The 27,963-nt window shown below is 41.2% G+C and overlaps 1 protein-coding gene across 5 annotated transcripts; it reads right to left on the reverse strand.

The window, feature by feature from the left end:
- Positions 1-1,337: 1,337 nt before the first annotated feature.
- LOC145448580 (uncharacterized) lies at positions 1,338-27,139 on the reverse strand. Of its 5 annotated transcripts, none has more exons than XM_080326994.1 (31): positions 26,981-27,139; positions 26,695-26,796; positions 25,785-25,825; positions 25,593-25,724; positions 24,328-24,415; positions 24,057-24,262; positions 23,334-23,442; positions 22,704-22,879; positions 22,072-22,153; positions 21,832-22,007; positions 21,679-21,766; positions 20,524-20,628; positions 20,390-20,458; positions 19,237-19,361; positions 18,730-18,765; positions 18,636-18,667; positions 18,286-18,370; positions 16,823-16,936; positions 15,540-15,620; positions 14,894-15,029; positions 14,711-14,831; positions 13,833-14,216; positions 11,802-11,872; positions 11,658-11,742; positions 8,112-8,182; positions 7,996-8,038; positions 7,779-7,928; positions 7,613-7,715; positions 4,268-4,567; positions 2,591-2,655; positions 1,338-1,847 (listed from the first exon to the last, which is right to left on the reverse strand). In XM_080326994.1, the coding sequence occupies exons 1-31, from the start codon at positions 26,999-27,001 to the stop codon at positions 1,687-1,689; spliced, it is 3,558 nt and encodes a 1,185-aa protein (XP_080183120.1). In that variant the 5' UTR covers positions 27,002-27,139; the 3' UTR covers positions 1,338-1,686. The 5 variants fall into 5 exon arrangements, with proteins under 5 accessions (XP_080183120.1, XP_080183121.1, XP_080183122.1 ...); XM_080326995.1 differs by having other exon boundaries at positions 7,779-7,925; positions 13,833-14,191; positions 14,683-14,831; XM_080326996.1 differs by having other exon boundaries at positions 7,794-7,928; positions 13,833-14,191; positions 14,683-14,831.
- Between the last annotated feature and the right edge of the window lie 824 nt (positions 27,140-27,963).

Below are 27,963 nucleotides of genomic sequence, written 5' to 3' on the forward strand. Positions count from 1 at the left end.
ACCAGTATATCGCCATATCGGTAGCGTACCACATAGAATTTATTCATAGTTTAGCTAGAGAGCAGACGTCGTCAACTCAAAAGGGGAAATTTCGTATAGAATTTTAGAGTTTACATTCATATCAGCTGATTATCCCTTGATGAAAAAATGTTGCTATCGACGAAGCCGTTCCATGTCTCATCGATAGGGAGGAATAGTGCGCAGGCCGCAGGAGAATACCGGGTGGTAGCTTATTTTAAAACAACAATTAATAATTTGAAACTGAAATCAATTTCAGCCTCTCGAAATGCGTTACTTAACGTTCTTTCAAAACCTCAAATCGAATCACGGGCCACAAAATATGAGACGACACTATTAGTGTCAAATATTGTGGTCTATAATGTAACTGATATGATATGAATGATGTCATTATTATACATACGCAACGCATCAGGGATATCTAGAACTCTAGAGTTCTAGATATCCCTGGCAACGCATACGCCTGCGATGGTGGCAGAACCACACGAAGATGTGCTGATAACTTCCGTTCATTAGACTAGCTACCTCCAAAAATGACCCGAATTGTTAAAATTCCTAGAAATATCAGCATAATGCATGGTATACCTAGTTGCAAGAGCAAATTCTGTACAGCTCAACCTCCCATCCCACAACTTCTCAAATCTCAATCAAGCACAACACTTTTCCGGAATCCAGCCTACGGATGCTAAAGGACGACGCCTAGTGGACCCAAACGTCCATCACTTATCATTTTTATCACACAAACACAAATACAGGAATAGCACATCGTAACTACGGTGAATATTGTTATTCTACAAGAAATGCAATGAAGTGAAAAGGAGAGAGTCGAAACGACTCGGCGAAGTCGATCTACTGTGCATGTGCAGGCATATTTTCTGTGACTTCATCATTGCCGTCTGTTTGTTATTTTGGTTGGATGAAAATAAAAGACTCTCTTTCCCAAACCTTTGATTAAAATAAACTCCCACCTTCGCCGAACATATATACCATATATTGTAATCCGTAAATGAGAACACTTTCTAAAAATCATGAAAGTCAGATTACGCGACCAGAGAACTGCTCAGCGCTCATTCCAAAATTCGTGCTAGAAATCTTGCTGTATTGACCAAAAAAGTTCGTCTTTCCGTCTCGACTTCCGAATTACCCACTTTTCCACTATACTGCTGTGGTGTTGACCAAATAGAAGGTCACTTTTCCAGTTGCTACTCCCAAATGACCCACTCCAGAGTCCGCACTACAGATTTCGCGTCATATTTTAGTTCAAGCCTATCCAAAAGGGCAGGACCCTAAATGTCAGCACATACACCGCACTGCATGTATTGAAAGAACAGATAACTGTATTTGTTACCAGAATAGAAAATATTGTCAAGTTCACAGCTTATGAAGGACCACAAATTTCACAGACATTCGGTAGAACAGAGAGATTGTTACAAAGAGAAATTTCACAATCAATTCACTAGTTGTAATTCTTTATTCTAAACAAATATTTGCACCACTCAGCGCATTACTATGCATGCCTTTACAATATGTAACATAGGAAAATCAAAAATACGTGGCTCTTTAGAAATAATCGGGTAACGAAAAAAATTGTGCTTTGAAGTAAATGCTTATAAACAGGTTCATTATCACAAATATGGCTGAGAAATGAGCGTGATGAACGGGCATAAATCAAGTATCTTTTCCCGAGTCTTCCTTTCCCTTCTCGGATTTATCAGCATTTTGCTGGTTTGTAGACGGGTTCTTTGCATTCTGGTCCTTGGTCTTCTTTTCGGGAGAATACTTTGCACTGGAGTATAGCAATGCAGAGCCGTTCGCTCCCGCCACGTCGCCTGGATGGAGATAGCTTATTAACAATGTAATTTCTCAACGATACAAGGCCATGTCAAACCCCGCTGCAAAGTAGAAGTGGGTGAGACCAACGGGAGCAGGGTACGCTACATCTTAAAAATTTGAATACAAGCAGTGTTGTAACCAAGTCACAAGGCTCCGAGTCACAAGTCAATCTCACTTTTACAGTTTTGACTCGAGTCAAGTCGAGTCATTTTCAATTGGCCACCGACTCAAACTATAAAATGGTTCGCATTTATAATGTACTAATTTTCCCCACTTTTAGCAGTTTCTGGTTACATTTTCAAGTACCAGTACCAATAAACGAAATACCAATAGTGTGGTTACTATACTATACTGCGAAATCACAATGAAATGTTGGTCTTGGCCGTCTGAGTCTACAGTCATATGACTTGGTTCGAGTCATGACTCGAGTCATTACAACCCTGAATACGAGACCGGCTGACTGAAGTCGAATTGTATTAAGATTCAAGTTTCAGCACAACACACTCAGCTGGGATACTGGAAAACTGCGGTACGTGTGCTTTGTGTGCATGTCAATTTAACTATGACAGTGACAGTAATCATCAGTTCATCACTATATCACAATCTAGCAAGTGAAGATATATCATAACAGCCTTGAAATGATGCCGTGATATTATGTACGAAAACCTCCGACACTTAACTAAAATTGAGCAGAGGTAGAATATAACCACAGACGCAAATAGTAATCAGACGATCGTACCTTCCTGCTTGCAGTATCCACCTTGCGACAAATCTCCAAAATCGTCACCGAATTCACCGTCACTGCCGAACAAATATGTAATTTAACATCTACAAAAGAATAACCTGACAAATTCTGGCGAATAGCTCAGTTCAGCTTATTAATAATCTCAACGTTTCAAAACCACAAAAGCCATGAAAACATAGGCTTATAGTCAAGTCTAGTTTTTGAAACTATTCAAGTACTTTTTTCACTGTTTTATTGTCTACTTTCACTCCAAATAACTTTGACATGTCTTGTAAATCTCTGCTTCTACTTGTAATCGCGCAGAAATGTTCGACGTTACAGCTACTTCAGAAGTGATGCTAATTCGTGTCGCGATTGTCCAGTCCGCTTCGTTTACAAAGACGAGTCTCGTGATTTCGAATGTCATAGCGCCATCGAATTTTACTATATCATCATCGATTAGAGTAGGGGTTCTTAACCTGGGGCTTATATGAACTTATTGTGGTTAGCAGACTAGTTCCAGGGTTGCATGAAAGGCCAACATTGAAGCTTTAACTACAAAACTACATTGACCTTGCCTTACGTCTGTTGTCTTATTTTCATTGCTCGCCACAGGTCACAATAGCCACACGGGCGATACGAACACTAATAATAATTGTACTCCAATTGGTACAAGAGCGCCACAAGGGCTGAGCAATATCAACTACAAGAATAATTCGATTCTGAATCGAGCGTTATGCTTGGAGTCAAGTATTCGAGTATTACTCATTATGACACCTCAGCTGTATGGCTGATGTGGGTTGCTCAACTCAAATATGTACCTTTTATGCGACCACAGAGTATATAATGACTAGGGCAAGTTTTTGCAACTTTTGCAACTTTTTTTACAGCTTCCGACAGCTTCTAAATACTCGTAAGATATGTAGAATGTTGTTTTAAGCTGTTTGAAGGAATCTTATAGTGCAACTTTTTGCAACTTTTGTCCACTTATTTTCATGCAACTTTTTGCAACATTTTTCAACTTTTTTGATTTTTCATGAAAGTATTTTTGATTTTGGTGAAATACACGGCCAAATTCGACTGAAATACCGTAAATCAGCACTGAAGCAACGCTCTTACGGGTATTTCGGGAGCTGAGCCGGAAAGTTGACCTTTTTTTTAGTCAAACTGGGAAGTTGAAATTTTTTTTTTGTAGTCAACCGATCAAAATGTGGTCTTTTAGTGCAACTTTTGTGAAAAAATAAATGCAACTTTTGTCAAAAATAAATGCAACTTTCGACGGATTTAACTGCAACAAAAACTTGCCCTAACAATGACAGTTCACATTCAGGATTATATAGTATTTTTCACGAGACTCTTTGGGGTACAGAACTTTAATATACATTTTAATAATATAGTCATGGCAGAAATATATTAAAACCCGAGATAATTTTTTTCTGCGTCCACACCACCTTTGAGTACACGCTGGTACCATGGTGGGTACTATAATTCTGGTTGATAAATTAACTGTTTCAAAGCCAGGATGGCATATCAGTACTCGAAAAATCACCTCTCACTACTTGGCTCGGGTCATATTAGAAATAATACTCGATTGAAATTAGAGTACTCGAATCATTGTGCCCAGCAGTAGCCGTGCCGATTGCTGGGCGCAAGCACAACCTTCACCAAATTTCGCGAACCACCAAAACGTACCTCGGCAGTAGCGCTCTGCCGGTATTTCCAGCCTCGACTCCCGCGATCATAGAATCCGTCAGCGGAAATTCTTCAATGTCCTCCGACGCAGACTCGTTGCCCAGGGGATGTTCCTCCAGCGCCGAATTCGACTGCACCTCTCCTTTTGAAGCACCCGCCATTTTCGTCTTGTCGCCGGGCGACGTAGCGTTTTCGCTTTTGCCGCCACCGCCAGAAAAACGGCGACTCGGCGGATTGCTACGGTTGACTGAAGTCGCCCCTTTCACAGTGTCGCGTTCGGTGCTTGACAGCGACGCATCCCTTTGAAAACAATCGATAGTGGTCAGTAATGAACTGCTTTTGCTTTTTCGGAACACTCGAGCAGGTTTTGCATACTTATTTGAGCATAGGCCAGTGGTTCTTATACTTTTTAGACCGCGACCCAAATCTGACTTTTAGTGATATCTCGCGACCCAAGCAACACACACCAAAATGAATGCATTTGGGTGCCGACCAATTATATCAATAACGAAGGGTTTAGCCACCCAGCCACGGTCAATTATCGCCACCGAACTTTTTGGCACCGCACTTTGCCCAGCCGTATGTTGGCCCAACGCCATATATTCATGTGTCCAAACGTGGACGAGTTTTGGCCTCATAAACCGGCAACCGCTCGTTGTACAACTCTACACTAAAGCGTCCCAGGTCTCCGACGGTGTTTTCCAGAGAAACCAATGTTGAAAAAATCTTATCATGAATTCAAACCAATTTGTTTAATACAAAGGTCGGCACATTTTCATGATCAAGTCATGTTGTGGTGGCGACTTCTCCGCGTGTCTCGCTTATTGGCCGTGGTACCAAACTCAGTGACCTCTGATATGCTCAAACCAACTACAGTAAATCGCGCGAAAAGCGAACATATTTTGTTGTTGCAATGACCTCGAATAATATTACATACATATTAAAGGACCGCTCTGGTACCGTCGCGACCCAAAATTATACCCTTTGCGACCTATGTTTGGGTCGCGACCCATACTTTAAGAACCCACTGGCATAGGCGCTGGTATGATGAGTATACGGGGCATACCTAATAGATCTTTTGGGTGTGCGGCATACTCACAGTACCGTTAGAAACTGCCAAGACTAGCTTGTAAAACGTGCGATTTAGAAACACACAATGCATCTCCGTTTACATGCTGCTGTTTATGTGAGCTAATTAGCAACACATTGATCGAACGTGAGTAATTAGAAGATGTGACGCGGGATGACAGGACCTCGTTCTCAATACTAACGACATGGATTTCTGGACGCGCTGAAAATTTGTTGCTTTCGATCAGCAACAACCATAACTGCACTGCGCACTGCAACAACGTGCACCGAGACGTGTATTGATTTGTGTGATTGTTAGTATTTTGATATATGCGCGGTGTATCGGTGAGATTGCGTCTCGCTGGTAATCTGATGTGCATATAATTTGAATAATTGTTTCCCTTTAGTTATCACTAGGGCGATTTTTTTTCCTAAAAACTGTAGACTTTGATCTTAAAAATCTTAATTTTGACCAAATTTGACCTAGCGTATCCAAATTAGGTGTTTTCCCACATAATGTTAGAATTGTGCAACTTATCTTCATTTACGGTTGGAACTGTCTGTCCTTACGAAGTAGCTTGGCCTGAAAAGAAACTTTTTTGCCTCAAAAACTGACAAACTCTATTTTAACGAAATCTGGCCCTATGAAGATTTCCAGTAGTTACATTACGCATTATGGTAGAAATAATTAAAACATTTTGTAGTACAACGAAATATGCTTTCCTACATTCTTGGGTAGAAAGGGTCAGTCCTTACTAAGTAGTTGCCAAGAATTGATAAAGAACGTTCAACAGCAGCAGTTGTTGGCTGACAACACTGAAGTAGTGTGTACGTACACTGCTGGTGACAAACCGTATTGCTTCATTCTGGCAATGGTTTCAACATCACAATTTTTCATCACGTGCTTCTTGATATAAGAACCATGCAATGCTCACGCAGTCTTACTTCAGTTGGGATATGGCGGTACGTTGAGCACAACATCATGTCAACCTATTGGTTTCATTTAAATGTTTATAATTCACAATGAGTGAGCAAACAATAGGCCGTCTACAACGGTGGGCCTGTAAAGTAGGCTACAAGCTGTAAAATGTCACAAAAAGTTCACCGACAGTGCAAAATCTACGATACAAACGAAATGCAGGTTGCAAAAACTTAGTAAAAAATTTCAACATTCTTTGACCTAACACTACAATTTTGACCTAATTTTGACTTTTTTTGACATTTAAAAAAAAATTGCCCTAGTTATCACGGTATACCCGTGGAAGCTTCTAATGGTATTATATGCATCACATACATCGAAGCTTATCAACACAAGCAAGTTGGTCTAATCCATGTATGATAGGCATTATATGCATGTCTTTGACCCTCGTAAATGGATGCTGCATGGTAAATTTGAAAATTTTTCAAACCTTACACAAACGACAGAGTGATTACTAATTAGTGACATCGAAAGCTCGTCAATCCAACAGTAGTCCTGCTTTGCCATATTGATCTATTGCGGCACACGAAAGAGCACGTCTCACAGCAATTTCGAATATTATGATTTTAGATTACTTCCGCTTCCACGTGACAATTTTCAGACTTATAATACTTGATTTTAGACCAGTGGTTCTCAACCTGCCGATTCGCCAAGAATATCAGGATTTTATATTTCTCTCTTTGTATCTCTATTTATAAGTTTGACGCTTGTTCATTAATTAGAGAAAAATGACATGGAAGTTGAGTTGATTGAGAAGTTTGGAGCGTAATTTTATGCATTTCGTCGTAATAGAGAGTAAATGGTCTACTTAAGCGTACGTCACAATGGTGCAAGTATTGTACAACAATTGCCTTCAACTCGCTTCGGACAAGTTATATGTGAAAGCTACGGAAGACTTAAACTTCGTTAGAGTACGACAATGCAATTAAGCGACGCAGTATAATAGAGGCTATAGCAAACAGGCAAGTCGCATTTCTATCAAATGTCACCGTATAATCTCACCAAGTCAGTGGTCTGTAATAGGATTGCACGAGCTTCGCCTTGCAGAAACTTGAATAGAGCCACATACCAACATGTTTTACCGGTCCGGGAGGTCAAAAAGTTTGAGAACCACTGTCTTAGACTACTTCTAGTGCACAGTTTTCGTTTATTTACGCAAAACTAGGCCTGGAATACCTACTTTTTTACTTACTAGGATATCGCTACTCTACTTGAACTGGAGCAAAAATTTCTGACGTCACTTCTACAACTCGTACTCGAGCACCAAGCATTGCTACTTTGACTGCTTCCTAACTTACATCGAGGACATTGACGCCAAGACAGCTTCCAATTGACTCGCGGTGATAATCTGCTTGCGATAACAGTTCTTTGAATATTGTTTCCTCGACGAGCTTGGTGATACTTGAAAAAAATCCAGTGATCAATCATATCTCTCTCTCTCTCACTGCAGGTAAATTACCATACCTTCCTGTGACTTACATTTCCGGTCCCCCGAAATACCGGGAAACAGACTCGACTTTTCCGGCGGGCCGTCGCTACGACGATTGTGTTGGTACGTCGATTCCCGCGTGGTCTTTGGCCGGGCGCCCGCGTTGATACCGGATGCGGATGCTTCTGAATAAACGCGTGTTGGTTTCAAAACACAAGCCCCTGCTGACTGAGTCAGCATTAAAAATCTCACCGACGAAATCTCCACGGGCCTTGTTGTCCGAACTTGAAGCAGACTGTTTGTCCAAGATAAAGAAGAATTTCAAAAATTTCGGCTCGAAACAAGGTAAAAAACCGATGTGTGCGAACCTGATTTGTAGTAACATTGCCAGCATTGTTGTGTGAACTCTGTGCCGGATATTCAGCTGGTCTGCCGTTTTCTAAAATAGTTGCAAACAGTGGTTTTCAACCGGGGGTCTATGTACCCCTAGGGGTCCGCGAGACCTCCAAACTTGCAAAATGATTGATAGCCTGATTTGCAATATTTCAAATTAGGGACAGGATGAGTTTTCGCTCCATAACTTCAGGATTCACATCATCACATCCTACCGTGCAAACTCATATTAATTGCAAAATTGCCAAGAGCCTACTGATGCAGACATATTGCTGTTTAGAGAAAGGCGCTAACAATTGCAATATAGGAGTTTTGAGATATCATTGAATTGATTTACTTTTTGATATTTGGCCATTCTGGGCCTCCCGAGCTAAACAGTCATCATCATCATCATCATCATTGGTTTATTAGCAATTTTTATCAGTTCAATACACCACAAAAATGCGATACAATGAAAAGACAGGAAGATGTCGAAGCGACAAGGAGTAGTCTATGGAATCTGACACCCACCTTGGCCTAGGCGATGTAAAGAGGAGGCATGCACACTGAATGAAAGTAAAGAAGATAGTATAGAAAAAGAATGCGACAAGAGATCGGGCGGCATGTCATGGGAAGCGAGATCGATAGGTCAGTCGTGGTCCGGTAATCTTGAGGATGGACTGTATTTATTTAGTAGTAATTGCTTGTATTTCAACTTGAATGTGGACATGTTCGTCGACTGTCGGATGGCCGGCGGGATACTGTTCCACACATCAGGTCCGGCATATTTGATGGAGCGATGATCTTTTCGGTCGATCATATGATATTTGGACGACGTGGACGCGCGTGTGTTGTACTTGTGCGCTTTTGATTCAGAGGTAAAGAAGTCATTGAAATATTCGGGGCAACGACCGCAGTGAAACTGATACATAAACTTGGCGATTTCTAGTTTCCGCATATCTTCTATGTTTAGGACGCCGAATCTCTTCAGCAGCGACTTATTGGATGGGCAGCCAGGACCCTTTGGGGCCCTAGCTATGATTCGGAGTACTTTATGCTGTAGTTTCTGCAGTGGCTTGAGTGCAGTTTTACTGGCAGCCCCCCAACAGAGGATGCCATAATGTAGCTTCGATTGGATTAAGGATTTAAAGAGTATCAGAAGAACCCATGCTGGCATGAAGCGCCCAAGGCTGTAGAACAGGCCGCACTTCGGTGATAATTTAGTTTCTAGGGACTGAATATGACTCTTCCAGGACATGTTCGAGTCCAGTAGAACTCCGAGATATTTGGCATTATCTGTGTTGGAAACGGGCTGACCAGCGATATTAATGGTTAGGTTATTTTTTGAATTTACTGTCAGCAATTGCGATTTCGAGGCGTTTATGCAAAGGTTGTTCTGGGCCGTCCACTCATGGACTTTGGGCATTTGGTCACCAGTCAGGGCATCCAGCTCTGCCGTCGAAGATGCGGAAGAGAGGAGGTGAGTATCATCAGCGAACAGTGTGGTGTTCAATGAGGAGGTTTCAAAAATGTCGTTGACATATAAGGTGAAAAGGACCGGTCCAAGTACTGAGCCCTGGGGCACATCACAGGTCACCGGGTGAGGAGAGGACAAGGTGTCTGAGATCGCAACCATTTGTTGGCGTCCAGTGAGGTAACTTTTCATCAGCTCAAGTTGTGAGCCCCGAAGTCCGTAACGCGCCAATTTCGAGATGAGAATTTTATGATCTACGCAGTCAAACGCTTTTTTTAGGTCGAGAAAAATGCTACATCCCACATTTCGCTTCTCTGAGATATCATAGTACTGTTCGGCCACTGTTAGGAGGGCATGAGCGGTTTGGTGTTTGTTTCGGAAGCCAAATTGTTGAGGGGAAATGACAGACATTTTGGCGAGGAATGAGGACAGGCGGGAGAGGAGCAACTTTTCGAATACTATCCCGATGCATGGGAGAACGGATATTGGACGGTAGTTGGTGACATTAGTTCTATCCCCAGCTTTGTGTACAGGGACTACTCTGGCTTTTTTTAGGTAGCTTGGGTAGACTCCATTTTCTATCATGAAGTTGAAAAAATGGGCCATATATTGACCGATATGCAGGCTTATCATTTTTAAAAACCATGATGGGATTTGGTCATAGCCGTCGGCCTTGTGCGATTTCAGTTTGTGGATGGCTACTTCTACTTCGTATTTGGTCGTAGGTTCAAGCATAATTGACTGGGATATCGATCTCACCTCTGACCTGGCCGACACAGGTTTTGTAATAGAAGAAGCAACATTTGGGCCTACGTTACAAAAATATTCATTGAAGTGATTCGCGATGGCCGCCGGGTCTGAAAGTTTGTTTCCGGTATCCGAATTCACAATTTCCGAAACAGACTTATGGCCTTTTTTTCGATGTAGGAGAGAGTTAAGTCCTGACCATGTTTTTCGAGTGTCCTTTATGTGTCTGTTGAAAAATCTCTCATTGTACTTTGCTTTTGCCTTGGAAATGAGATGCACGGTGCGATTCCTGAAACGTCGAAATCTTTCTCGTTCATGTTCTGGGCAGTTCTTGGTGTCTATTCGGTTATGCCACCGGTTACGTTTACGGATAAGTTGAATCAGCTTTGTGGTCATCCACGGATTTCGCTTCAATTTTCTTTGACTTCTCGAAAGGCGGTATGATTGTCTCAAAATTTTGCACGCAACTTAAAGCTCCCCCATGTGAAAAATCACGGTCTCCATGGGACCCAGGGCTCTATTCTATGAGGCTAATTTATCAAGTTGTTGGCAACTATTCGTACTCTTTATTAACATCTATATGGCTTCATTTTAATTTCGCAACAACAAAAGTGAGCATCACTGATATAATAACAATATGCTACCAAATTAGACTCAATTCCATCCAGTAAAGGCCGTGCAATCTTGAATTGAAATTTTCAATTAATTATTAAAAATTAGAAAAAAAAATTCTCAAATTTTTCGGTCAACCCCATGAAATTGTTGAGCTGTCTTCAAGGACGATGCAAATCCAATTTGAGTCAATTCCGACTAGTCGAAGCAGAACTATTTAAGTTTTTGGTTGATAAATCTCGGATTATCCTTGATCTGGGGATTATCAACGGAAAACCCAAATAGTTCTGCTTCTACTAGTCGGAATTCACTCAAATTTGTTTTGCATCGTCTTTGAAGACAGCTCAACAATTTCATGGATTTGACAGAAAAATTTGAGAATTTTTTTTTTGAATTTTTAATATTAAATTAAAAATTTCAATTCAAGATTGCACGGCCTTTACTGGTTGGAATTGAGTCAAATTTGGTGTGCATCGTTTTCTTGAACAACCTGACGATTTAGTCAGTAGGCGAGTGAGAGTTGGAAAAAAAAAGTTTTTTTTCGAACAACCCTAATGCGCATGTGTCATTGTTTTCGCATGTTCAATTTGTATTTTGTTAACGCTCCCGTTCACAAGCAATAGATATATCTCTCCTCTCTCTCACACACACAAACACACATGCAATACAAACAGAAAACGTTCAGCTAACAGTGATTGTTAAGAGTTACCTTGTGTTGAAGAAGTAGAAGTAGCCGTCGAAGTGATACGTGTGTTAGTCAGAGCCATCGTATTTGCGAGCTCCCGTAATTGATACTGACAAGAAAACGAGGCGTAAAAAATGAAGATTCACAAACGAAGTACCGCGCGAGCACCTTCAAATCCTTGAACACCGAGCTTTTGGGCGACCAATTCTTCCACGACTCCGATGCCTTATCGTCGGATGCTGAAAAAAACGTAAACGTCAAACCAACGATATAATTTGTAGAGCCGTTTCCAGTTCAGAATTTACACGCTAACTAAGATCAAATTTGCTTTACTTTCAAATGATAGAATGATTCGTTGACTTTTAAAGTGCTTCTACTTTTTCAAAGTATGAGAACAGTCTTTGCCTACTTGTGCTAGAGATACTGCTTTCTTTTTCACAAGTTGGCATTTGTAAGGTTCAAAGTAATATTTGGGCGGGTTTTCATAGCTTTTCGAAGTGAATTTGCCTTAAAAAACCGGCGAATAGTGTCACGAACTAAATGTATATTCATATTGAAATGAACCCGAATATTTTCGGCGGACACTCGTCAGGAGTAATCGTCACCAACTAGTAGAGAATTGGAAAGAACATTGTACATCAACAAACGTATCACAAAATATGACGTCACCGCTCAATGTGCCATTTCTGATGGTACACGAACTCCTTCTGTTAGCACAAACTAGGTTGGCATATTTTGATATAAGTCACACTTTCATTTGTGTGCCTCAGCGTCGACTTTGCAGTTCTTTCCAATTCTCTACTAGTTCCTGACGATTACCCCTGATGAATGTCAGCTGAAAATATTCAGGTTGTCCAATACGAATATATTCTGTACCTCCAAGAAGCTGTTCAAATGCTTCAAGAACTAAGTAAATTGTAACGTCTCAAGCATAGGCGCCAAACGCTAATTTTTCTTAGGTATGCGGGTTCGATGACGTCAAAAAGAAATGACGTCATAATGTGACGGACTTGCTAATTTGTCTTAATAAGCATCGATTCATGAGGGTTAAGTACATGCGTAAATGCCGATTATACACTCTCCTCGTGTTAACGAACTTGCGCGCATAGGCTTGTCAGCGAGTCTGGAAGCTCCGTCCATTAGCGTGATCGCTAGCGAACAATTTAATACGCCACTTATCAACGCGCATTACGTAACCTCGGCGACGATATCTGCAGGCAAAATGTCCGAGTTGTTATTGAATCTGTTCTATAATGGCACCGATTTCAGGTTGTTCAAACCTTTCTCGTCTTTTACAACTCAAACATAACCACCAGAAGATGTTTGTCAAGGCTCAAGTATTAGCGGAATTCAATCACGCATGCACGGCGCACGCACAATCGAACATGTCAGCGGACATTCGATGTCATTCAGTCTGGCGCTAATCGCTAATCAGCATAGCCTACACCTTATACCTAACGGCATTGTCTCCAAGACATCGAGAGATGGGAGCCGACGTATGCTAGGCTCGAGACGCGATGGTTGGCCAGCGATGATATCTTTCGTACCAGGCCTGTTGCAGATGCGATTGTGTAGGCATGCGATGATATCGTGCGCGCCAATTCAGATGCGATAGTGTAGGCTAGCGATGGTAAAGTGTGCACCGGGCCTACTGCTGATGTGATTGTTCAAGCCAGTGAACCTAGGCTTGTTGGAGACGCGATAAATCAGGCAAGCGTCCCAATGCGACGATTGCCGAGCGCACGGCAATCAATGACATAATTTCACGATCATCTCAGCGGGAAATGGCGTCGCGTTACATTGTGCATGTGCACTGTAAGCAGTGTGCACAGACGAATCTCGCTAATTGGCAACACGCTTTTCGTTAATTGGCCTCGCGCAACGGGTAATCTCGCTCACATAGAAGCAGCAGGCAATATCGTAAACAGAAATACATGGTGATTTGTTCTAAATAACACAATCGGGGGTTCATACCGATACATGCGAAACCGAGTTCTAGGTATGCCGCATACCTAAGAAAATGTCTAGTTGTGCGTGGCATACCTTGCATACCCAGGTTCGGCGTCTATGGTCTTAAGATTTCAAATCTTCAGAAATCTAATGGTTGAATACAAATTGGCAAACTTCATATGTCCTAATCTCATCTCTGCAAGCCGTTACAACACAAAAGAATTGGGAACAATTTGTTTTTTCTCTCACCTTGCGATCCCGTTTCGGCTTCGAGAGTGGGAAAGTACGTGAATTCTGACGAAGACGACGGCTTGTAGGAGTCCAGCGAGCTCTGCGGCGAGACAAAACCCTCCGCATTGCCGCACGCCTGCGAGGACCGACCTGAAAGTCCAGACGAAGACGTGGTCGTCACAGACCGCTCATCGCCGGCCCGGTCCTTTTCTTCCAGGCTCAAAAAGTGAAACAGGGCGCCGACCCTCTGGTTGGTTTCATCCACTGGGACAACGCCGTGGCGGGTTGCGTCGTTGCTCATGTTTTCACTGACCACCGTGGCGAGAAGCGGGCCGGGTCGGAAGTCAGGTCCGTCCAGGCCGGAGAGGACAAGCGGGCTGGATATGAAAAAATTATGAGATTGTAAAAAATATTTAAATTACGATCCGAGCCCTAAGGCTATAGAGCAGAACTACAAGTAGAAGTAACGCGGTATATTCCTGCTCTATTGCCAGTAGAAGCATATAACGAAGATTTGAAAACGTAGATTTGGTTTGTGGGCTGCAGACTTTTAGCATGAAAAGTCTTTGCAATTTCTACTCCTACTTGAGTAACAATTGTCAGCAGGGTGGTAGCCAAGTCACAAGTCAATCTCGCTTTTGTAGTTTTGACTTGAGTCATTTTCAACTCACCAACAAGACAATCAGAGTCCAATCAGCGAGCAGACAATCGAGTCCGAGTCATGGTATTATGACTCGAGTCCGAGTCCAAGTTATTGTGTTGACTGCTCAGTGCTCAGTTTTCAGTTAAAATTTCGTAAATGCGCATTACCAGCTATCTATGCCGGCACGAATTCGCGGTATCAGTCAAACTCAAATCATGAACATACCAAGTACTCTCAACACCGCCATTGACAGGCGGCCTTCTCGGGGAACGGGCACTGGGTGGGTGTGGGGCAAACGATGCAACGCTACGTGGGGGAAGACGGCCGCTTGAAGCCCCAGTCGAGAGACGCGGTGACAGAATTTTGCTTCTTTTCTGTTAAAAACCACAAACTGAGTAATGTCGGCTGTACTATGACGGCCAAAACTCGAGCGTGCCTTGCCCACTTTTCCGAGATATCCTGGCCGGCCCGCTCGCCTGATGGGATACCCGAATATTTTTCCGTTCTTGTTAGGCGCCGGGTGCCGGTGGTGTCTGCCTGTGTGGAAACCAGCTAGCCGGCCACTACTTGTTCTGGAAAATAAATTCACCGGGCTTTTCGTACTAACGACCGATTTACAGTAGACAACTTGGCTGCTCGAGTGGAAGTAGACGTGACCCGTAAATTTCTACACAATTTCAAGTCGAAATAGCGATTTTAAGGTAAATGACAATATTAATCAAGTAGATGAAGTATGATTAATGAAGTAGAAAAGCCCTCGAGAAAGCAGTTTCAAAAAGTACATATCCGATTTTAAAAATCGCCGTCGTACCCAACACAAAAGGATCGATGACAATGAGAATAGGTGATTCTTCGAAACTCTATTCAAATGTCACGATATAACGGCTATTTTGGTCTGCTCTCATGAGAATTTCCCTCATAAAGTGATGTAAAACAATCCTCAAACCACTTTCCACTTAACAATACAGTTTCGCTCCAAAAGTGGTAGTCTAAATACATATTTAATTAGATACGCAGTACTAGCAGGCAAGTAATTTTAAAAGGTCATGGTTTTGGTGCGGTCGAAAACGCCGTTGACATACCTTGGTCTGGACGAGGCGCCGGCAGACGACCTCCCGTTTTCTTTATATGATTCGGACACGCCAACATCGTTATCTCCAGACCTAGGAACAAAACACTTGTGTCGTACGCGAAATAAGAGCTGTGGTAATCGTCCACAAACATTAACCGTCTTGTTAATAGTATGAGAACAGCCCAGTTACAAGGACGTGCAGAGGTGTCAGGAAGGATAATAAGCGTGCGATAGGATATACAAAACTTCTGACAAACGAGCAGATAGAGAAATTTAAATTTATAGTAGCTTCGGACAGGATGTGCCTTTTCATCTAATGCCACAGCTGAAATTTAAAAAATGTTTTGTTGAGGGAGGAATTATTCTACAAATACACATCACATATCATCATGTCATAAGCACGGGTGGGGGATAGATCAGTAGTGCCATGACAACAGAAAATACTTTTGGTAGCACTGCTAGTCACACTGTGTTATCCGCACGGAGGATTGCTTTTATTTTTTCAGTGTTTACGTTCTTTGACTACCTCCACTTCTGCTCAAAATACTTACTTTTGAATCTTTCGATTTTGGAGAGAAGAAAATAGTTTGGGATATCCCCGCATGACTCTTACGGGTGAAATCGTCATGACAACCAGGCAAAGCAACCCCCAGTAGCTGATTGCATTTCCGAAAGGTGTAGCCGCCACTGATGCACTTTTCAGACCATCGTTTCTACTTCCGCTTGCAATAGTTTCAACATGACTTGGATATCGCTACTTCTATTTGTATTTCAGTATAACTTTACGAGACTTCTTCTTGAGAGACAACGCCGGCTACTTCTACCACATCAGTATCTTTGTCTACTCATGTCTACTTCCCGGCGAGTATCATGCAGACTTATTGGACCACCTCCTTGCGTGCAGTGGTCGGATTCAGCCTGTTCCCATCGGTTTTATAGTTCCATCTCACGAAATTTCATAAGATCACAGAACAGGTTAGCTTTGATCGTTACTGTCAGTGACTTTTTGTAACAGAACCATCTGTAAAAAAATTTGAATCCAACCACTGCTGGCGGGGGCGTGCTTAATCATCTTAAAAGCAGTCTGAAGATGCATCCGTAAACAGGCCCGTATCGTATCAGATGTACACATTTGATTCTCCACTCTCAGTTGTTGAAACCTCAGAGTATAATAAGAACCGTTGTGACAAATCAAAACACGGAACAATAGGCCATTCATCATTCACATGACCTACGTTGCTGAGTCATCGTGCGGTAAAGTTGCCGCACTATAACAAACAAAGCACCACTCACATTGTCTCTTCGTCGATATCGTTCTCCTCAAACGAAATGACGATATCTTGTTTCGAATCGGTACCGTCCGAGCTTTCTGCTGTGTCTTCGTCAATGTCATCACTTTCGAGGTCACTGCAAAATTGGATTTTAAAACATGGTGGGGCACGGCCAGTGAATTGATTATACCTAGGGCTGGACACAATGATGCAAGCAGTCGAATCTGAATCAACTATTGATTCGATTGAGTAGTGTGAGACAATTTGAGTACGGAGAGTGGATACTCCTTGCCTCAAAGATTTAATTTGTCATCAAGAATTACAGATTCGATACTATTTTCCACTGTGGGAGGCTGTAAACCTCAATAGGCTATATCTCAGCATACGAGACATCTAGTACAATGCTACGCACGTTAATGGAAATCACATATCTGTTAAGTCGTGATCAATCCACAGTATTGCCACAAAGTGAAATGAAATGGTATAGACGAAAATATACCAAAATCGACATATGACTGGCATTATATACATCTTTGAACTGGCTCTGACGGCGCGATCCTTTCAATATTTTACATAAACGTCGTTACATGGCTTGCGTTCAAAATAATGAGAGTAAGAACAGCAAGACATTCAAAACAGCTAATGATAGCTCGTTGTTTCAACACTGGCTAATTTGAATGCCCTGTTCCCATGACACTCACAATATTTAATGCCTCGCTGTTATGTGACCCAGGTGTTTTGACACTCATTATTTTGACACTCACAGAGTTGGCCCCACATATTTAACAAGGTACAAGAAGCTGTTTGTGAATAATCTAAAAATAGTACATCCAGCTCAAGGCATCCGTTCGCGTCGAGTATTTGAATTTTCATGCCCGTGACATCACATTCGGTGACACGACTGTGGACATGCAATGTTCTTCTTAATTCTCTACTAGTTGCTGACGATTACCCCTGACGAGTGTCAGTCGAAAATATTCGACTTTATTTCAATATGAAAATAGTATTCAGAAATAAGGACAAAAGTCGAAAATATGGAAAAATCTGAGAAATAAGGACAATGTAGTTTTAACAAAGGAAAGGACAATATCTATTTTTGTCCTTGATGTTTTTACGGCATATACACCGACTCATGATAAACATGCACACGATCTGTGCATATGCATACCGACTCATGATGTGCATATGCCGCTGGACAAGGAAGGTGCAGATACAGCCTTGTAACGCTACTCCAAGTCTTACACCACCTCTCCATGCTACACCGTTAATGCTGAGCGCAAAACAGGGAATCCATGCATACCAGGGTTACTAATCGGGTCTTTGGTCCGACCTGGTTGGGACCGAACCCACGACCCACCAATCAAGAAGCCGCACGCTTCACTGTTACGCTATCTTACGACATCACACTTCAAAATAAGGACAAATCTGAGAAACAAGGGCGGTAAAACAACGTTTCCCATGCCCGGTGTAACACGAAACGCTTACTTTTCGATAGCAGTCTCGCTGGAAGATGAAGTTTCCTCGGTAATCTCTTCGTTTTCAAGTTCGCCTTCCGATAAATCGTCAACACCTGCAGCGCGAAATAAAGCGACAGTGGCATTAAAAGGGAAGATTTTGCCATCAGGGCATCGGAGATCGTGTATTGCGAAGAGGTCATTAGGAACAGAGCACTGCTACTTTTTGAAAGTACTCAAACGGATTCAGTCTACTGTCAGTGTTTCCTTGATATGATATGATATAATGAAATAAAAAATATTTGTGATAGTGGAAAATGTCAATATCAGTATTGTGATAAAACAGGTCGGCCTACCTATCGCCGTGCCAGAAAAACCTACCTTCGACACTGCCAGATGCAATATTATCGATTCTGTAAAAAGAGATTGACGTGTGAAGTGTGAAAAATTGCACTCAACGTGACGCATATCTCACCCTCGCTCCTCAGCGTGAATCAGTATTTCTGCTCCGCTGCGAATGAAATATCATAAACTAGTGGGCAGTCATCAATTACGAGGTTCAGATCAATGTAGGAGTGGAGCAAAATCAACAGATACCAGCAATAGCTCTAATTAGGGTTATATGATGTAGGCAGTCGGATTAGGTTAGGGTGAGGAGTTAGACACAATTGATTCAAATATAATGTGTCAATGTGTAGCTTATACTTTTTCTTATAATTAAACGTGATTTCACTCTAAAAATCACAATACTGTCACTCAGTTTCAAGGTGTACAACCGACTGGACTACTAGTTGACAGGAAATGGTGTCCAAGCAAGGCTGCTGTGAATATTGAGATAACATCGATACATTTTTCATCAACCCCTTGAAATTAGAGAGAGAAAATTTGATAATCAATTACCAGCGATTGTCAGACAGAAATATAGATAACGGTCAATCTGCAGCGCGAACGGGCTGGTCGCATTGTATGTCCCAATACTCACTTTTCACTGACATCACTCAGCGCATCTTGATCAGCATGAGAGGCCGTGAGAACGTCGTGTTCATGAGAGAAGTCTGAAGCGCTCGGACCAGCCGCACTGTCACGGTCAGATAATTCTCCGCAAATCTGATGAATCACAATGATTTGAAAACGCATTACTTTCGGCACAAGATGAGATATATCATAGCATTCCAAGACAAAGTAAAACTATATCTAGCCGGATCGCTGAATGTTAAGATACAATTGAATAGTGTATTCATATTGAAATGAAACCGAATATTTTCGGCTGACACTCGTCAGGGGTAATCGTCAGCAACTAGTAGAGAATTGGAAAGAACATTGTATACCAACAATCGTAATTCGAAATATGACGTCTCCAGCATGGAATGAGATCCCAAATAAGAGAGCGTTCAACGTACTGTTTTAAGATGGTACACGAACTCCTTTTGTTGACAAAGCCTGAGCTTTTTAAGATTAAAAATTTTTTCAAAACGACTGAATTTTACTGGCAAATAGCTCTCGAAGGTGGTCAAAATTGCAAGAATGATCTTATTGACAAAGGCATAATGCTGATAGTGTAAAAAATTGGGATTATACCCATTGACGAGTGATGGTTACAAGACAGCAGGTGCACCCTTAAAAATGATAGTTATCTATCCTAAAGCTTCTTTCTACAGTGCAAAATTTAAAAACTTAAAATTGCTTAATTCGCCTAAAAAAACTGTGGAGTGGTAAAATTGTTCATAAAAGAAGTGAAAAAATGCAAATTGAGTACTTTGAAAGGAAAAATACTTTGCTTGTGGCAATAACATGGGGTGACACTCGATTCAAATTTTTAATTTTGAATGTTGCGATGTCACAACTCATAACGAAACCATTCCGCCACTAAAAGTTAATATTTCCAAAGCTTAATCCTGTTCCAAATTTAAGATTTAAATCTAAGACCAAGTTAAAATATAGGATACACGGTAGGCTATTCGGTGGTAACGGAAATCTTGTCAAAATTTACGTGAAAATTTGAAATTCCATGCACAAATCGAATCCTATTCGAGAAAAATCTTCAAAACCAATTTTTTCAAGTCAATATCCATACCCACTCTCATCTTTACTGTGTTAATGCACCGATATTGTCATCAGCAACAAAAATAGCTCACCTGCGCCTGCCGAGATGAAACGGCCGACACCCTGCGGGGAGTCCTGGACATTTCGATAACGATACGTTGCTGAAATACAACCCAAAAGCAGTCACGCACTGACACGCCTGCAACACCACCAAAAGATTGCTTACGTTTAAGCTGTTGATCTGATCTTGACATTGCGATACTTGCTGTTCGAGCTGGTTCGTGCGCCAGGTCAGGTCGCGGCACTTTTGATGAAAAGTAGGCGCTCGCACCTAGAAAGCAAGTGAGGCATTTTCGTCAATTTGATATTGTGGCATTTCCGATCAGGGGAAAAGGCAATCCTTGGCCTGAAAGGCAACTGAATGAGAACCAGCTCACTCACTCCCTGACCAATGATAATTTACAACTATACCAACTGGCAAAATAATTAAATGGACATCGGCTAACGGCATTTTCCAATACTTTCTTCCAATATTCACACTAGATTTCCTTGTTATGACTACCGCATAATCACCGGTGTAGCTGACTTATTTTTTAGAAGTACAATTTTCTTTGAATCACTATTTATATCCTTGTCATTGTGCTGTTAACTCTTGATAAGGGACACACGAAAAGTCTTCAGGTTTACATATAATACTACACTACAATTAATGTAGTCCCAACAGAAATGCATATGCCAGTGAAAATTGGATATGTAATAACTGTTATTACTATGAAATCGATGCATAGATATTGTAATAATCTATTCGATAATGAATATTTCACTGAATATTAGTGTGAATTGTGATATGCGGCACTTGGTGAATTCGACATGTTGAATTATGCACTTGACATTGGTACGTTTATATTTATACAGGGATGGTCAAGATTTGTTTTTATCGTTACTAGTGCGGCTCGCCCCTATCGTACGACTAAAAACGATCATCAAAATTCAAGTGGCCCGTGCCATGGTACCGGTATGTAAATTTCATGCCACCCTTTGGCCAAAAAGGCTGGCCACACCTGTATTAATGCATCATAATTAGGGTTTAGGGCAATGTTTCCTAAAGTGGGCCACAGCGCGCCCTAGGGGTCATAATTGAGCATGAAGGAGTCACAGGGCCCAAAATGGGACGCGGGCTGTACATGGGGCATTTGGTTTGGCGCTGACGGGTAAGGTGCTAATGCATTATATTTTGTCCAAGGGGCACCAGCTAACACTGGTTTAGGGTTAGGTTTGAAGGCTACAGTACTGATTAGGGGTCGCCAAGTGCGGAATTCACCGGTAACCTCTGAATTAACACGTCATTAACCCAAACAAGCCACAACAAAATAGAGCAAACCTGAAATTTTAACACCAGCGTGTCCGAAACGGGCTCCAAATAACCTTCATGCGCCAGCATGTCTAACCTGAAGAATCGGTTATACCCCCTGCAAAACAAGCACCGGGCACTGGTTTCGCACTCAGTTGAACAGCTCACATCGCAGACACCCACCAGCATTCGCCGACGTCGAATTCGCTCGCGAACTCTCGCACTATATTTTTCGAGGGATCGCCAGACGCGAGATGGACCATCTCGATCCTGTATTCGTATTTCGACGTTTCGGAAATTCCGGTCGACAGTTCCAAGAACACCGACAGATAATTTCCACGGACCACTCCGTTTCCGTCCTGAACGTAAACAGTGTAATCGTTTCTTCGGTTTGACAGCTTGTAAAAAGGTTTGTCGGAATACCGGGTAAATCTTCAACCTCCAGCTGAAGCCTGCGACGTTGAGCGCGCTAGAGTACACAGGATCCGCTCTTTGGCGTAGTTGACTAAAAAGACACGTTCGTTAATCATTAGTTGCGAAAACCATTACAACTTAAAGGCACCATTACAACTACACAAGTGATTCAAATTTACAAAGCATCACAAGATTGTTTCCGCGATATTGCTATGAAATGTCAGCCTTTGCTATGATTAACTCTTTCTAGAATAGTTTGATTGTGCAAGGAAGCACAACTCATTCGTAACGCTATTACTAAATTGGGCAGTTTCTGGTGCAGAAATTGCGGATTGATTTCGTCACAGCATCCATTGCAATATTTAAAGAGTTTTTTTATAATTCAAAGAGTTCTCTCTTGTCCCTTATCAAGAGTTATCAACACATATTACTGGGATGATGTCGTGTACTTCAAAGTTTCCTGTCGCCACCAATAACTCATGATAAGAGGTACACGATATGCCTAGGAGTTAAAAGGAATGTAGGCTCCGTGTGAATGAAAGTTGTTGTTCAAAAGTTAAAAGCTAATTTCGCATCTAATCTGTCTCCGCAGCCCACGGAAACATACCCGAGACGCCAAGAAGAATCACCGTAAATCCTACCTGAACTTCACCAAAGTGAAAGTATTGGATTCGTAGCCTGGCACGAGCTCACTGCAAAAGTCGGGTGGTACGGGCGCGGTCACAAACGAAGTCATCGGTTTCCGGTGGATGGCGTTGAACATTTCCAGCATCTCGCCCGACCGCAGTATCAGATCACTCTTGGAGCTTGTTTGCATCTGCCGACAAAACGGGGTGTCATTCACGATAGGCAATTTGAGTATCGACAGTAATGATTCATTGAGTCAAGCAGTGAGGGCCGACATTTTAGGCAGTAGTAATCATTGTAGAAGTAATGTCATAATTACTCAAGTACAAGAAAAGGAGCCATCTCCGAGTTAAAATCAAGTATTCCAGACCTGGAAAATCATGGGTGCATGCTTTTGTTTTACCCCAGAGACAATGGTCACTATGGTCAGACTCAGAATAGTCACTATTTCACGGAATTCCTCTTAGCAATCTTATAATAGGAGCTGGAAAAGATAAACTTCTAAGGATGCAATCTTCTCTAACGTGCAGTACGCCTAATATTTATCGTCTACTCAATTCATTCCGGCATTACATTCAAATCAGTTTGATTTACAATTAGCTGATAAGCCCATTTGTCTTTTTCTTTCACTTCAATACGTATACCTGATGGTCAACTTCTCGCAGTACGTTTTCCAGCATTTCCGTTTCCTGAGAGAGTTGATTCTTTTGCCCCATCAGAGTGACCAGCTTGCTCTGTAGCTGGGAATCAAGTCTGGAAATTTAAATACGATATAAATCATGTGACATATCGGTCTCATAAACATTGGTGGTGGTGGGTTTGTATTAAAAATAGCAGCATTAGAACTAGAGACCATGGATAAGCCTATCACCAAAGCAGTAAGTAAACCAGCACAGAAATGACTGCTTGGAATGCATTTTCTGCATAAATATCACGTGCCGGGAATCGTACTAATAGCTATAGACAGAAATGAATATCTGTCTATCAGAAATTATCATTTCTCTCTTACATTTAAATTTGTGTAGGTATAGCGTAGGTATAATATTGTTTCACAACCTATTGTTCCAAATTGAAAAAACTAAGCACAGCATGCTTATCTCGTTAGCCCAATGATTTTTATGGGTCTCAATAGGTAGTTGATGCCTTCATGATGACCCTAACATTCATTTGAAGGCATCACCCCGGGTGCTCGAGAACCAGATTGAGTTGCATGCAACGGCAAACATATAGCGCCCATGCCGCCCACTAAATCTGAACATTGGGGTCACTATATTTGACATCACCTTCAATTACCGTGATCTTGCAAAAGTACCTTACAGTACCTTTGGTTTTCACACCGAATTCTTAAAATCTAACCCTTCACCCACCTGGCAATCATCATTTCCACTGCATTTCGTATTTCCCTGACCCTCTCCTCCTTTGCGTTCCGAACGCTCTCCACATTCCTTTCCACGTCCTGGATTAGCGATATCAACTCCATCAGACGCCTTCGAATCGCGGACTCCTCTTCTGTGATTTTCGAGACGTGCTGGTCGTAAATGTCTCCTAGGGGCTTGAAAGCATGCTCAAAATGCTACAAAAACACACCATTACATTATTAGAAGATCTTGTAGGCTGACAAAGATACGGAGATCCTACCGTCCCAGCCCAAAGAGCGCACTGGTGACAAATGCAAGACTTGCAAGTCCAACAGTACACACTCAATTTCTCTTGGTGCCGTTCACACCTACAAAAAAATAATGACTTAGATGCAAACCGTTGATTCAACATGTATTGTTATCATTATCTAGGTTGCCGGTACTTGAAATCGATTATCCGGTCACATATCAATCGAATCTAATTTACATCGTCACGGTAGATTTCAAGATTTTATACCTAAACAACACTACTGATCATTGTGATTTTTCAGTGACTCGACTTGACTCGAGTCATTTTTTTAAAAGTAACAAATGACTCGACATGAGTCAATTTGTGTATTGACTCGACTTCGACTTGAGTCATTGCATCCGACTCGGACCGAGTCATATGACTTGAGACTGGGTCTATCAAGACATGCATTTCATTGTAATTTCGAAGAATAGTAAAGTTATCACACTAGTATTATTTCGTCTATCGGTACTGGTACAGTGTCTGAAATTGCTACCAAAAACTGTCAAAAGTTAGAAAACTTGGTATATTATGAATGCGACGCATTCGATATCACCGAGCAGAGTTGTAAAAAGTGGGTTTCGCGTGACATTAACTCGGATCTGAGCAGTCAACACAATGACTTGGACTCGAGTCAAAACACTATGACTCGGACTCGACACTCTACTCCGGGACTTGGACTTGACTCGGTGGTGAATTGAAAATGACTCGACTTGACTCGAGTCAAAACTATAAAAATTAGATTGACTTGCGACTCCGAACCTTGTGACTTGGTTACAACCCTGCTACTGATACTATATAATGTCTTTGTAACATTTACTTGAAGCTTCCAGTAAAGAACTAGCCTCTACTTGTTCAACTTGCATAACTTGCATTCCCCTATCAATACGTCAACCATATAACTATGTCCCCGACCCAAAAATAGATCCAAATTGTAACACCGCCCCATACTTGATAAGTTGAAATAATTGAACTATTCCTAATTGGCAAGCCTACATTTTATACCAAATTTTCTTACCTAAGAACGTTACAAGTCTACTCATACTCGATGACTACCTAACACCATTACTTTTACAATGGAAACCTTTGCAGACAGTATAACCCTCTCTGCATTTATTGAGCCATAGTGGTAATTGGATAATTATTTTCAAGAGACACATTTGACTCCTTTAGCCTCAAGCGGATCAACCACAGCGCATTCTCAATACACTGTGCAAGGCGAATTACATTATTGTTGGAAAAAAACTGATACATACATATCCTTTTCAGTTTCTGGCGTTGTCTCTCGTTCAGTTATCATGGAACGAGGAGTGGTCATTGTGTCAAGTTGTTGCGTTACCTCCTCTGCCCATCTGCAGTTGACCAAGTCTTGCAACTGTAGCGTGGCACTGTGTAGAATTTAAATCGGTCAGGCATAGCAGCAAATATAGCAAACATATTCAACTTACCGACAATGCGGACATTGTTGCCTCTCTTGAGTTAACCATCGCTAAAATATAGATCAATCGGGAATAAAATTGTTACAAAGCATATAACAGTGCGCCAATAAGGGTAGTGTCAGAATCGTTACAATATTTGTAACCACTGTCTCATAAAATTAGCAAGCGCTAGTCCTAAACTAGAACACACAGATCACTGGGGCACAATATTGAATCTCTACGATCTTAAAAATACAAATTCAACAAATGATGTGGTAGTCAGAGCTGGAATTTCAACAGCTCAAAATCACTAGAGCCAAGAGTTTTAAATGCATGTACAGTGCCACAATGCACAACAAATTTTGCTAAATTCCAACCATTTCAACAAAGTTATTGAAGTACAAAATTTTGGATTTAAAAGAAGTAGTATTTGCGGTGGGAAATTCTTTAATCATTTATTATGGATCCACCCACCGCAAATACTATTATTAGAAATCCTAAGTTTTGAAGTTCAATAACTTCACTTCCACGGGTTGCAATTGAGTCGAAGTTGTTGTGCATCGTTTTTTCATACAACTTAAACAGTATTATGGGGTAGCCAGTAAAATTTGAAAACATTATAAATATATATTTAACTACAGCTCCAAAATGTTTTTCTTATATGACACTATGACAGTGATCCTAGGTATAGGAGTTGCACCAAAATTGGTGTGCAGCGTTTTTTTAGGCAACCTAACAATTTTATCAAGTAGCCAGTACAATTTTAAAAAAGTTTTTTTTTTTGAACAGCTCTAGGCTAATGTATGCATTAGGTTTAGTGTTGATTGTTGAATCAAAAGATTCCTATATCGGCAGGAGCATGTGAAAATGACTAAACCACGAGGTGACAACATTCGATAATTTTAGAACAGAAGTACAGTAGTCTAGTTTTACAACTTACCCTGATGCACTGATAACAGCAAAGTTTAGAACAATGAGGACACAACCTTGCATCTCTGACTTTACTCATACAAATGAAGCAGCGAAAAACTTCCACCATGCGCTGCAAGGGAAACACATGATATTGAGGTTCCACAGAAAATTTTGATAAGATATCTTAACCCAAGATAACGGCAGATTATGTCAATTTTATCTATCATCCAAGGAAATGGCATCAAACCAAGCATGGAAGTAGTAGTGTTGAAAAGATATAGAAATTCAATAGAAAACAGGATGAAAATGCTTACCTTGACGTTACTGTCAGCCATGTTGAAGGTGTACTTCTATTCAGACTCAATACGTACATACAGATGATAATGAGCCAAAACAGCACATTACCAATCTTACTATATATAAGTAAATATTTTAACAGTAAGAAGTACATAGGTGATGACACAGAATCAATAGATCAACCAAAGTGAACTTACAGGGAATAACATACATAGTTACACTGTTACACAAACATATAACTGAATGACAAGTGTCATAATTGACAGGGAATTATACAAAGGATAGACGTTGTAAGCTGTTTGAGCTCAGCCTGCATGAGAAAACGAAAAAAGTCCACCTTCACCCTTTCAATAAATAAAAGGCCGTCACTAGGAAAAAATATTATTCTTTATTTGAATGTATATAATGGTTAAATATTCAACATATAACAGCTACAATACAATTGCAACTCCTACAACAATGAGACCCGCATGTTCATTGTTCACTGGTCTGCTGCTCGTACAGATTAAATAGGCTACTCGACTACTCGTACTTTGTGCAATCTGCTATAGCTACTACTATGTTATTATGACAGCGCCAAAAACAAAGCTTGTCAAATCATGCGTATCGCCGACCGTTGATACTGAATGACCTGCTGCAATGACTTCACCAATATACGTAACAATAGTAACGTGGCTGGTAGACTTCTCGACATGAAAAAAACTTTTTAATAAGTGCGCTGCACTTGTTTACTGCCAACATTTGCTCGATGCAGATTGTGAAAATACAATCTTCACCATCCATGCATTAAGGACACGCCCCATTGAAGGGAACGCCCAGACATCGCCTTGCCAACTAGTCGGCATGATATGATTATAGATTACTAACCTACGTAGGTTAGTAATCTATAATATGATTCACTCAGTTGATAAGATTAGTTTTTAAAAATCAAAAATCTTGTTTGAATGAATGGTGATCATGATTGGACTCGAAAAACGGATGTTAACCAGATTCGGACTGG

The sequence above is a fragment of the Botryllus schlosseri genome, chromosome 10, assembly GCF_051294905.1.
Source record: "Botryllus schlosseri isolate E-star chromosome 10, Bs_hap1, whole genome shotgun sequence".
NCBI classification, from domain to species: Eukaryota; Metazoa; Chordata; class Ascidiacea; order Stolidobranchia; family Styelidae; genus Botryllus; species Botryllus schlosseri.

Excerpts from the sequence above, each read along its gene's own strand:
- LOC145448580 (XM_080326991.1), bottom strand. The coding sequence starts at position 27,001 with ATGGCTGACAGTAACGTCAAG. Across the intron at positions 18,668-18,729 it reads ATTCACGCTGAGGAGCGAGG|AATCGATAATATTGCATCTG; the intron begins GTGAGATATGCG and ends CTCTTTTTACAG. Across the intron at positions 11,873-13,832 it reads AGCCGAAACGGGATCGCAAG|CATCCGACGATAAGGCATCG; the intron begins GTGAGAGAAAAA and ends CGTTTTTTTCAG.